Source organism: Triticum dicoccoides, chromosome 7A, assembly GCF_002162155.2.
Source record: "Triticum dicoccoides isolate Atlit2015 ecotype Zavitan chromosome 7A, WEW_v2.0, whole genome shotgun sequence".
NCBI classification, from domain to species: domain Eukaryota; kingdom Viridiplantae; phylum Streptophyta; class Magnoliopsida; order Poales; family Poaceae; genus Triticum; species Triticum dicoccoides.
In genome coordinates, this window is record NC_041392.1 from 176,772,974 (window position 1) to 176,785,936 (window position 12,963).

A 12,963-nucleotide genomic window follows, 5' to 3' on the forward strand; every position below is an offset into this window, starting at 1 on the left:
TTTTTTTGTTTGTTTTTTATTCATGAAAAAAAGTCCGTCAAAATCTATCATCATGAGATCTAGTTTTAAAGATCTCGACGCGAGAAATACAATGATGAAAACAGTTCAAAATTTAGACATATGATTTAAGAGATAAAATATTTTGAATAAACGGATCTATGAAAAAAAGGAAAAACTCCCAGGTTGCGGCAAGTGCCACACATATAGCACGCCACTTATCACAACCTGAGGAGATGGAAGCGATCTTTAAAAGAAATACTTCTTAATTAGTGATTTCGCTAATCCACAACATAGGTACATAGTCAGTCCCGTCGATGAGGAGGCCGAAGTAGCCAACCACACAGGGCCCCCAAAATTATGGAGCCCCTGATTGGAGAAAAAACAAGAGGTGAACCGCCTGCGCACCGCCAGCTACAGCCAGAGCCCGGGAGCTCCTATATGGCGCCTTTCAGCGCCAATAAACTTAGGTGGCGCACACTAGAGACCCCTATTGGGCCTCGACCCACTATTCCTTCGCTCGTTCTCCCGTTCGTCAATACTCCTTCTCACGTTTGCTATAATTTTTCTTTTGTTCGATTTTTTCTGCTCCTTGCTTTCTCTTGCAGCACTTAAAACAAGAATAAGAATACAAACTAGAATTTTTTTGGAAAAAGTTCATCGATTTGAAAAAATAAATCATGAATTTGAAAAAAGTTCATTCAAATTTGAAAAATAGTTCATCGATTCCAAAAAAAAGTTCATCGAATCTGAAAAAAGGTTCATTTAATTTGGGAAAAAGTTCATCGTTTTTGAAAAAAAATTCATCAATTTTCAAAAATTTTCAAGAATTTTGAAAAAGTTCATCAATTTCGAAAAAAGTTCATAGTTTTTAAAAAATAGTTCATTGAATTTGAAAAATATAATCATTTTTTAAAAAATTCATCGCATTTGAAAAAGGTTAAACAAATTTTAGAAAAAGTTCATAGTTTTTACAAAGTAGTTCATCGAATTTGAAAAAAAATCATCATTTTTGAAAAAAGTTCATCAAATTTGAGAAAAGCTCATAAAATTTGATTTTTAATAGAAATAGAAAAAAGAAAATAAAAAACAAGCAAGAAAAAAAGAATAAGAACGGACGAAAAACTGCCCAGCGAACCGGGAAAAACCAGTTTAGAAGCTTTCCAAAACCAAGGCTTCCCACAAACAGGAGAAAGTATAAAAAGGAAAACAAAATATAATAATTCACATCGGTTGAGTTGCCCTAGTGGTCGATGCGCTGGGATGAGAAACCTATAGATCCTGACTTAGCCTTGTTCGGGATCCCTCCTCTCCGCCCTGACTTTGCGGAGTTGCGGAGCTCAGTTTTAGCCGTTCCGTGAAAGTGAGCTAGAGCCTGGTCCGCTCCGGAGCGGAGTGGAGGGAGTGGAGAGGAGCCGAACGTGGCTTTAGAAACCCTCGTCTCCGCGTATGATTCTTTTTTTACCTTTCGTCCAGAAATAAAAAAATAGATAAACAGGCCAGCCCAGCTAAACTTAACCGGCGCCTGCAGTGCCGAATAGGGTTTGCCGAACCCTAGGGCCGCGACCCTCCCCCAGTTCTCCTCCGTCCACGCACATGTGCGCCGCCTCGCAATCTCCCATGCTCCTGTGCGAAGAAATCAAAAACTGCTGGTCCGTTGCACACCGCCGGTGCGGGCTGCTCTCCCGTTGTCTAGTCCCGCCTGGTAGATGCTCCGCGCTAGCGGCATCGCATGGTGTCTGGCAGTGCTCCCCTTCCTCTGCATTGCCACGGCGGCCGTGGTGTTGCTGCCGTCGAGCGCTGGCCCTACCTCAGCCACGCCCAAAACGGGCCGTGCGTCCAAATCCGAGAAAGACCGGCACTGCTCGCCTCCTCGGCCACTGATCAATGGGTAATTTCTTTGATCGTGATTGGCAAACAACAATACAAGATGCGACATGATGTGTGTGTTCATTTCCAGATTGATGAATTTGAACATTGAACTGATACTGAATCCAAAAAAAACATGTATGTATGGATTAAATGAAAGATGTTGCATATTTATATCAGTTTTATTCCCTGTTACAAAAAATAAATAAGATGCAGATATATTTTCACTGGTGGCGTGCAACAATAGTCAAGGACATATGGGAGGAATATGGACGAAGCAAACTATTGACTTGCTATTCTTTTGTATCCCTTATTATTATTTGTACTTTTTGGCATATGTCTTATCTATTTTGTTTGATCATTAAGTATTGAGTTTAAGTTCCATATATATTGCGCAGTTGAGCAAATTTTTGTGTGCTTTCGCATGAGGTGTTTCTTGGATAGCTATGAGACATTTTTTAGATAGTCCTTCAGTATACAAAAAATTAAAATTTTATTTGCATTTCGCCCCGGGCCCCCAAATTCTTGGAGACGGCCCTGTACATAATCAACATTATGACACTGGTTGTATGCAGTATCCACAATACATAATTCGAAGGGTGATAATTAAAGCCTCTATTTAGAAAAAAACATGAACAATATTGGAGTATGTTTCTTGGCCGCCTGCCATTTAACCGAGGCCATACTCTACACCTCCTTAGGAACATCCATTGGGTAGCGATATATGCAATCTTGCCATGCCTTATCAGCATTGTTTGCTGGCTGGATGCACTTCAACACCACACTGTTACACTTGTATCCTGAGCCAAACCCAATCATCCAAACTCGGTCCCCCTTCGTCATTCGACCCTTGGCCTCACTGTAGGCCAGCTCATACCATACCGAGCTACTCGATGTGTTCCCAAACCTGTGAAGTGTCATCCTTGATGGCTCAACATGCTCATCTAGCAGACCGAGGCTACGTTGCACTGCATCAATCACCGCTCGTCCACCCGCATGGACGCACAAATGGTCGAAAGCTGTGCGGAAATCGGGCACATATGGCTTGGCGGTTCCATTTAGCACCTTCCCTGAAATGTATGAGAGAAAAATTGCAATCTTGACTGACAAAGGAAGAATAAGAGGTCCAACCGTGATGATGTTAGCCCTGAGAGCCTTGCCAGCAACGTCCACAAGGTTCTTGGATAAATTGAGACCAAGATTCCCCTTGTCATCTTCCTCATGGAACACACATTGGTATGCATTGTCTTGGTACCCGGTGCATGTCCGAATCACGTGCGCGAGCTGAAAACGAGCTTTGGTACCCGAGGTTGAGAGGAGCACCGCGGAGCCACCCATGCGGAACAACATGTTGAACACTTGCATTTCACGCTTCCTCCCAGTGTAGTAGGTCCTATTCATAATCTCCGTGGACACAACCAAGGCATGCGCGTCGGAGGGAGCGGTCTGCAAGAGGTCCTTCGCAAGACCCACCGCGATGAGGCCTGCGCTGCAGCCCATCCCAGAGAGTTGCACGTTGCATATATCATCTCGAAGCTTGTATCTTCTCATGATCATGTCAGCGAGCGACGGAGTTGGATTGAAAACGCTGCAGTTCACGATGAGTATGGAAATTGCATCAAGGTTGATAGATGTCTTCGCTAGCAGATCATCTATGGCCGTGAAGATGGACAGTTCCGCTTCTGCACGAGCTTCGCTTAAAGAATAATGCGGTGGGATATAGTGGTGGGGAGGCGGGAGGTAGGTCTCATCGCCAAGGTCTGACCGTTCAGAAATACGGGTCAAGAACCGATGGTTGTCGTCGTCGTTGTTGTCAGACTGGGAGTGGTGAATGTTCTCAATCCATGCGGCCTTGCTGATGCGGTGGTTGGCATTAGGCCGGAAGCAGGCATAATCAACAAGATATACGGTGCGCGAACCGTTCATGAGGTACAGGGTGATTGCAGTGGTAACGCACAGAAAAAGTAAGAAGAGGCGGATGTGTGCAGAAGTATCATGCCAAATGAGAAATAGATTGTCTACTAGGAGTACCAGTACCATGGTGGTGGTGGTGTGGTGGCTGAGGCGCCTATGAAAATTGTGAACGTCTTCACGGCGACCTGGTAGTGATACTTGGTAGATGAATAGAAGCAAATTAAGAGAAAGTAGGGAGCTTATATTCCCTGTTTAGATTGCTGAGCACGTATTTATAAAGAAGCAAAGGATTGTGAAGAAGGGGGCGTGGATTACAGAGCGGCTAGCATAAATGCTTGCACTCTTTAACCACAAAGGCCATACCAGCAATATTTTTATTATCAGGGCCCATCGTTTGATTGAGATTTTCTTATGTCTCAATCCACATTATGAAAAGTTCAACGTACACTTTATCACATAGTTGCACTTCTCCAAAAAAACGTGGAAGTCACGCTGCACTTAGTGCACTACACTGAATTTGCATTTTTCAGAAATCGACTGATACTTAAGAAAATACTGATCGGCTAAGAATTAGTAAACACTTATTTTTTTGGTAAGTAGTTAACACAGGGTCCGCACACATGCATATGCAACCTTTTTTTGTCACTTTGGTTAATCTTATTAGAAGAGCATATACAATTAATATTTACGCTCAAAATTATATGTACAGACGGACCAGGTGTTGTTGGTCGTCAGACGGATGTGGCCATGGTAATCTGGAAGTGTCGTCCTTTGCGGTGCAAGTTCTTTGCATGGCTCGCCTTTCTGAACGGGCGTTGGACGTCGGAGAAGCTGGCCAAGTGGGGATTGTCGCATCAGCCGCTTGCCCTTCTGTGACCAGGAGGCAGGGACGGAGCTAGGCTAATGCAAGGATATGCAATGTGTTGAGTTTAGGTGTAAATTTGTATTTGGCAGGATTATGTACTAAAGTGTAAATTATAAATGTCAGGAGGACAAGAGTGTAAAGAGGAAGATAGAGATAAGGAAAGGAACGGAAAAGAGCTCGGGATGCAGGGGCTCCAGTTCTGATGTGTAAACTCCTCTCAAATCCACTATCAAATCCTAGTTGATTTACACCAAAATTCGGTTCTTTCTTGAGGATTTCATCATGGTATCAGAGCAATCGGTCCTGGATTCAGATTTGATCTGATTTGTGCTACGCTTGCTGCTCGTGGTGGTCGTGGCCGGCTGGCCCCCTTTGTGCGCGACAGCCATCGTCGTCAAGGTCGTCGCCGTCGTCGTGCGGGGCCGCATCTTCCGGCTGTGCGGTGTTGCCTTTGTGCCGCCTCGCTGCCACTGTCCTCGTTTCAGGCCGCATCCTCCTGCTGCTCCGCTACACGTTGCCTTTGTGCTGCTCCGCTGCCGTCGTCGTGCTGTACAAGTCTGAATTCTAAAGTGTTCCTGTGCTGCACTAAGTAGGAGCTGCCAACGACCAGCTAGTATTTGCTTTTTCTCTCAACAAGGCAGAAGTGTTTTTAGTCCAGCAGCTTGTGGTGGATTGAATCTTCTTGATGTGTGGTAACTGGTGTAGAGAGAATTGAACTGTGTGCCAAGGGTTGTAGCTGTTCAGTTTTTTCAGGAATACACCAATTGTTCAGTGGTCATGGGAGATACCAGTAGGTATTCCAGTATTGAGAAATTGTGTGAAAGTATGCAGCGTATGATTTCACAGCTGATGGAGCAGGCACAAACAAAAACAAGCAGTACTTTTGAAATTTTGAAGACCCTGGAACCCAATCCTGTCAAGTTAACTGGCCCGGGTGATTTTTTTAGCTGGTCTCGGAATGCTACTTTGATTCTAGAGTCACACGGACTTCAGAAATTTTTGAAGGAAGATGAGAAAAAGCCAACAGATGTCACACAAGAGCAGTGGGATCAGAATCAAAAGCGAGTTATGGTATGTCTGTTGGGGTCGATGGAGAAGACCGTGAGGGAACAGGTTGAAGGGTTTCAGTCTGCAGCTGAGGTGTGGACGAGCATTGAGAAACAGTTCTCAGGGAAATCGAACAAGATGCAAGTCAGTAGGATTTTCCATGAATTAAGGAAGATCAAGCAAGAGCAGAAGACAGTGACCGAATTTGCGGGAGAAATCAAGAAACTCTATAGAGACCTGGAGTATTTTAGACCATTTAAGGCACATGATCCCAGGGACGTACCCCTCCTTCGAGAGTGGTTTGAGCCATTGTTGGTTCAGACTTTTCTTGATGGTTTGAACTCAGAGTTCAATCTCCGTTCCCAGCTCATACAAGCCACACCAGATTGGCCTACATTGGATCAGGCCATCTCTAGTATACTGGAGGAAGAAACACGGTTGGCCAATCAGATCACAACTTCACAAACAAATGTTGATGGCAGAGCTGCACTATCTTCGGTTAAGCAAATTCAGTCTCCTGGTACTTCCAGAAATGAGCAAGCAAATGCTACTAGATTCGACTACACAAGGAAGCCTAAGATGGTGTGTGACCACTGTAAAAAACCAGGCCATTTGAAGAAGAGTTGTTTTGATATAGTTGGTTACCCTCCTGGATGGCAATCGAAACAATTTAACAGATTCACCAGTGGTGGTAGTAATGCAAAAAGGCCAGATCGAGCTCATCTTACTTTATTTGGGGGAGAGCAGTCTGCGGCAGCAGCCCAAGCACTTGAAGAATTTAAAAGCAAACTTATGGCGAATACTTCACAAGGCCCTGCTGAAACAACATCTGATGCTCATTCTGGGAAAGGTATGAATAATTTTTTAACATCTTGGATAATTGATTCAGGGGCCACAAATCACATGACAGGCTCATCTAAGAACTTTTCATCATATACCCCTTGCTCTGGAAGGGATAGGGTATGCATAGCTGATGGATCCTTAGCTCCGATAATGGGTTATGGGAACATTAATTGTACTCCATCTCTATCCTTAAGCCCAGTCTTGCATGTCCCTAATTTGCCAGTGGACCTCTTGTCAGTTAGTTCACTTACAAAGTCACGTAATTGCAAGGCATCCTTCGACCCTCACTCATGTACATTTCAGGATCCGAAGACAAGAAGAAATCTTGGGACTGGGATTGAGCACGACGGCCTCTACTACCTTACCAATGCCCCATCTCCATCTCCATATGCCCTCAGTATGATGAATAGCTTGACCACTGATGAATTTCTACTAATGCATTATAGACTAGGGCATCTGTCATTCCAAGCCCTTAGTCGCATGTTTCCATCTCAAGTTAAAAATTATTGTAAGGAGAAGCTTTTGTGTGATGTGTGTGAACTGGCTAAACACACTAGAACCAATTATCCTAGTAGTAATGAGAGAAGTAAGATACCGTTTGATGTGGTGCATTCGGATGTATGGGGTCCATCGGTTGTAACTGCCCTCACAGGGGATAGATATTATGTGACCTTCATTGATGGTTTTAGTAGGTGCACATGGCTGTACCTCCTAAAGCATAAATCTGAAGTTCTGCCTGCATTCAAAGATTTTTTTAATATGATGCGTAACCAGTTTGGCATGAATGTGAAAATATTACGCTCCGATAATGGTACTGAATATATCAATGGTAAATTTAGTAATTTCTTGTCTTCTTATGGTATTATACATCAAACAACTTGTGTGAATACTGCAGAACAAAATGGTGTGGCAGAGAGAAAGAATAGACATCTACCGGAAGTTGCTCGAGCTCTCATGTTCATGATGAATGTGCCAAAATTCCTTTGGGGAGAAGCGGTCAAAACTGCTGCCTATCTAATAAACCGTATGCCTTCTAGAGTTTTGGGCCATAAGACTCCTATTGAATGTTTGCAGGGCTCTAACTCATTTATTGTGCCACCAAAAATATTTGGATGTACCTGTTTTGTTCATGATTACAGGAGTTCAGCAGGAAAACTTGATCCAAGAGCCATCAAATGTATCTTTGTGGGCTATTCTCCCACAAAAAAGGGATATCGGTGTTGGTCGCCTACTGAAAGGAAATTCTTTGTGAGTATGGATGTTACCCTTCACGAAAAAGAACCATTCTATTCCTTAAAAGGAAATGATAATGATACAGGTAGCAAGGGGGAGAATATCATAGGAGAGAGCAATGATAGGGGAACTGTAATAATACCTATCAGGGATATCATACACTCAGAAGATGAAACCGAGGGGGAGAAAACTGCCGATACAACTGTAGAAGGCGATAATACATTAATATCTGATGCGTATGAAAATCTTTCAGGTCAACAGGAGATGGAAACAGGAGATGCAGAAGGTGTACCGCAGGAAGTTGATGAAGAAGTTGTGAATCAATCACAAGTACTAGAGGAGGCACCAACAAGTGAAGAAATGGCCCACGATGAGGGTGATGTTGAAGGTACTCAAACCCATATACCATCCTCTAGTACTCAAATAAATGATGAACCGGTTGCCTTACGAAAGGAAAAAAGAAAAGTAGATATACCTGCGCGTCTGAAGGATTGTGTTGGATATAAACATGATCTTGCAAAATTTGTTTCCTATGATAGATGTACTTCCTCTTTTAGGAGCTTTATTGCATCCTTGGATTCTACATCAGTACCTAAAGATTGAAAGGATGCAATGAATGATCCTAAATGGAAGGCAGCAATGTTGGAGGAAATGTATGCTCTAGAAAAGAATAATACATGGCAATTGGTAGAATGGCCGAAGGGCAAGGAACCAGTCGGATGCAAATGGGTTTACACCATTAAGTGTAACCCTGAAGGTAAAATAGAAAGGTATAAAGCTCGGTTGGTGGCCAAAGGCTACACACAAACTCGTGGTATTGATTATGAGGAAACATTTGCTCCTGTAGCAAAAATGAATACAGTAAGAACTTTGATATCTTGTGCAGCTAATCTTGGGTGGAATTTGTTTCAGATGGATGTAAGAAATGCGTTCTTACATGGGGACCTTCAGGAGGAAATTTATATGCATATACCACCAGGTTTCAACACGGTACAAACTGAAGGAAAGGTCTTGAAGCTCTGTCGTTCACTATATGGCCTAAAACAATCTCCTCGTGCGTGGTTTGGTCGATTTAGAAAAGCTATGCTGAAATTGGGTTTCAGCCAGAGCAATGCCGACCATACTTTATTTTATAAAAGATGTGGTGGAAAACTGACGATATTAATTGTCTATGTTGATGATATTGTTATTACAGGAGATGATGATCAAGGTATTAAAAAAGTGAAGCAATATTTGAGTAACGAGTTTGAAAACAAGGATCTAGGACAAATGAGGTACTTTCTTGGAATTGAAGTCTCACGAAGCTCAAGAGGTATCTATCTGTCTCAAAGAAAATATGTGCTAGATCTGTTGTCAGAAACTGGTATGTCTGGGTGTCGTCCAGCATTAACACCAATTGAACAAAACCACAGATTGACTAGTGAGTCAGGGGAACTTGTTGACCGGGAGAAATATCAGAGACTTGTTGGCCATTTGATTTATTTATCGCATACTCGTCCTGATATAGCTTTTGCCGTAAGCGTGGTGAGTCAGTTTATGCATAATCCTAAAACTCACCACATGGATGCAGTAAATTGAATCATTCGGTATTTAAAGGGGTGCCCAGGTCGAGGTTTATTGTATAAGTCAAATGGCAATTTACAAATAGAATGTTATACTGATGCTGATTGGGCCGGTTCATTAGATGATAGAAGGTCTACCTCAGGATACTGTACGTTTGTTGGAGGAAACATAGTTACTTGGCGTAGTAAGAAACAAAATGTTGTTGCAAGGTCCACTGCAGAAGCAGAATTCAGAGCTATGGCTCATGGAGTATGTGAGGTCTTATGGCTAAAAATCATACTGATGGAGTTGGGTCTATTCCAGGCAAGACCATTGATGATGTATTGTGATAATAAGGCTGCACTAGATATAGCACATAACCCGGTTCAACATGGTAGAACAAAGTACATAGAAATTGACCGACACTTTATCAAAGAGAAGCTTGACCAAGGAATAGTATGTATGCATTATGTGAGCTCTTCAAACCAACTAGCGGATATTCTGACCAAAGGTCTCGCTGAAAAAGTGTTTTCTAGCTTATGTAGCAAGATGGGGTTATATGATGTTTTTGCCCCATCTTGAGGGGGAGTGTTGAGTTTAGGTGTAAATTTGTATTTGGCAGGATTATGTACTAAAGTGTAAATTATAAATGTCAGGAGGACAAGAGTGTAAAGAGGAAGATAGAGATAAGGAAAGGAACGGACAAGAGCTCGGGATGCAGGGGCTCCAGTTCTGATGTGTAAACTCATCTCAAATCCACTATTAAATCCTAGTTGATTTACACCAAAATTCGGTTCTTTCTTGAGGATTTCATCACAATGCATACCCAATGTTTTTTGCAGAATTTTTTCAGTATATAAGCTCCTATATGCCTTTATAATTCGTATGGCAGTCTACTTGTACGTGCAGGGCAGGAGAAACCAAGAAAAGAGCGATTCAACACCAATTGGGCCTATGTTGGGCTGCTACCAGGCCTTATCCTTGAGGCTCGACTAGGAGCCACCGCATCGTGAATCCGGGGCACATCACATGCTCGCATTGGCCATCGAAAGCAACCGCCGCTGCCGCCGCATCATCTCATCTTGCCGATCGATCTCCTTCGCCAGCCCACGCCCTTCGCTGCTTCGCAGTACGCACTCGGCAATGCCACAGCGCACACCCGCGCATGACACATCTGTCATCTAGCAAACAAGTCGGCAACAGCTGCGTGTGCACGCAGTTCATCCACCGTCTGATTTTGTGAGTGTTTAATTTTGATTTATTCGAATTGTTAGTCGAGAATAGAGAGTTATCTTCATTCCCTATTTTTGTTTTGATTAATCTACTCTGTAGCATCCATGCAATTTTGAGCGTGGTTTGCATTGGCTCGCTGTAAAACTTGTGAAGAAGTGCAAGGAAATCAGGTGAATTTTATGCATCTAAATTCCTGGATTATGAACATTCAAATTTGGAAGATTTTCCATCATGGAGGAACAATATTTAAATGATTGCTTGGTTACTTTTCTCGAGTGTAAATTCTTCATGCCCATGTTGAAAAGGAGTGACCGTAGAGTTACATTTTTTTTACTCCACATACCCATGTTGAAAATCCTGGCTCTGCCACTGCCAGGAGGAGCAACACATCGATCACCTTCTTGTTTGATGTGCGTTCGCTCGATCGGTCTGTCACGCTCTGCTCATAGTGTATGGTATGGCGGGTGAGACCACAACATCGCAGGATGCACTCTTGCAATGAGGAACATCTCATAGCTTTCCTACTCAGTCCAGAAAGGGGTTCGACAACATACTGTTATTGGCACTTTGGGAGCTTTGGAAGCATCGAAATGCAATTGTCTTCGACATGGCTTCTCCCTCTGTGTCGGAATTAATTGCATGAATTCTCAAGGAGGTTGGAAGGTGGACAATGACGGGTTTGCTAAGGTCTAATCTACAAGCGTTTAGCGCGGATCTAGCTAGGTGGATTAGGCGTGAGTAGTCTTGTGTGCAGCAGGGCTGCGGACCAGTTTGTAAAACGGTGGATGGTTCCTTGTACGGTTGTACCCTTTCTTCTCCGAATGCAAGATACACATGATTGTGTGCATTTTAGAAAAAAAATATGTACACCTTTTTGTTACTATAATAACAACTAGCTAGGTGTCATGCACAATTACGTGTAGAACATCACTACTTATATCTATTTCACACACATATTAAAAATAGAGTTAATACAGTTTTATCCCAAAATGAGCCGAGGTGAGAGAAATCACCCCAAAAATTAGAAATGGTGAACTTTTTACTCCTAACTTAAAGATTTCCAGATGAAAGTATGTTGCTAGATTGAATTATGGTATTATTACTTAGGTTCTTAAGACCATGGATGCTAAACAAATTTAGACCTATCATCCTATTAAATGTGAGCTTTAAAATTATTACTAAAGTCCTAATGAACAAACTTAGCAAAGTGGTGATCCCTGTCATATCTCATATTCAGACTGCTCTGGTGAAAGACAAACCCAATATATTATGGAGGGGGTGGTAGTCTTACATTAAGCCTTGAATATTATACATCATAGATAACATAATGCCCTTCTCTTCAAATCTAACTTCGGAAAAGCTTATGATAAAATCAAATGGGCCTTTTGTGCATCAGATGTTGAAGCTCAAAGGGTTTGATGATGTGTGGTGTGAAGGGGGGACATGTGCAAATTAGACTGAATGCTAACATTGGGCCTTATTTTAAAGCTCATAAAGGATTTTGAGATAAGGAGATGCCTTCACACCTTTATTGTTTGATGATCTGACTACTGATGCTTTGGGAATTATTATGGGTAAAGTTAAAGAAAATGTTTTGTTAAATGGGTGTTAGAAGACTCTTTATAAAAAGGGTGAATATGATGCCATATGCCGATCATACTACATCTCTGTTGCGAGATCATGAGAATAGTGCTATAATTTTGAAAATTATTTCCTGTGCATTTGAACAAATGCCAAGAGATCTTCCTTTTTGCCAATGCTGTGAAAAAAGCCAATCTATATCATGAAATCTCTCCCTGTGAATTAGATGTTGATCCCCTAAAATATCCGGGTATACCTATTTCTAATGTGAGAACTAGAAACAAACACTCGAATGGGGGGATAGAGTAAATAGAGAAGAGGTGTGGGCGCTGCTAAGGAAAATTATTGAATATGGCTGGTAGGGTTACTCTGGTTCAGGCATTCTTGACAAACGTCCTTGTCTTTATGATGTCCTTCTATGCAACTCCTATCAGGGAGAAAAGAGTTTTTTATAGGGCTATGTTTGTGTCGAAGGCTGAAGAAGACCAAAAAATAATATCATTTGGTGAAATTGAAAACCTGCTGCCAACCCAAAGACCAGGGGGGTTATCTATTTTAATGTAGAACTTATGAATAAATCTATCATGACCAAATAGATCTGAAAACTAGAAACTGGATTTGAGCTATGGGAAGAGGTTCTTATAAATAAATATGTTGAAGGGAAATGCATTCTCACATCAAGCGTAATGTTTGAGATTACCATTTTTGGCCTAGCATTTTGAAAGTTAAAGATCTATTTAATCAACATTGTAAAAAGGTGATTAGACATGAGGAAATACAAGATCCTTGGAAAGATTGCTGGGTGGGGGATAAACCTCTGAAACTCTCAAATCCCAGGT

At 42.1% G+C, this 12,963-nt stretch overlaps 2 protein-coding genes across 2 annotated transcripts; one reads left to right on the forward strand and one right to left on the reverse strand.

Annotated features, from left to right (window-relative positions):
* Positions 1-2,377: 2,377 nt before the first annotated feature.
* Positions 2,378-3,994, reverse strand: LOC119332449 (3-ketoacyl-CoA synthase 5-like). Its single transcript, XM_037605639.1, has one exon. The coding sequence runs from the start codon at positions 3,904-3,906 to the stop codon at positions 2,554-2,556; it is 1,353 nt and encodes a 450-aa protein (XP_037461536.1). The 5' UTR covers positions 3,907-3,994; the 3' UTR covers positions 2,378-2,553.
* Positions 3,995-4,847: 853 nt separating this feature from the next.
* On the forward strand, positions 4,848-7,277 carry LOC119332569. The gene is made up of 2 exons (XM_037605747.1): positions 4,848-6,542; positions 6,839-7,277. Exons 1-2 carry the CDS (start codon positions 5,423-5,425, stop codon positions 6,874-6,876), a joined length of 1,158 nt encoding a protein of 385 aa, XP_037461644.1. The 5' UTR covers positions 4,848-5,422; the 3' UTR covers positions 6,877-7,277.
* The last annotated feature ends 5,686 nt before the right edge of the window (positions 7,278-12,963 follow it).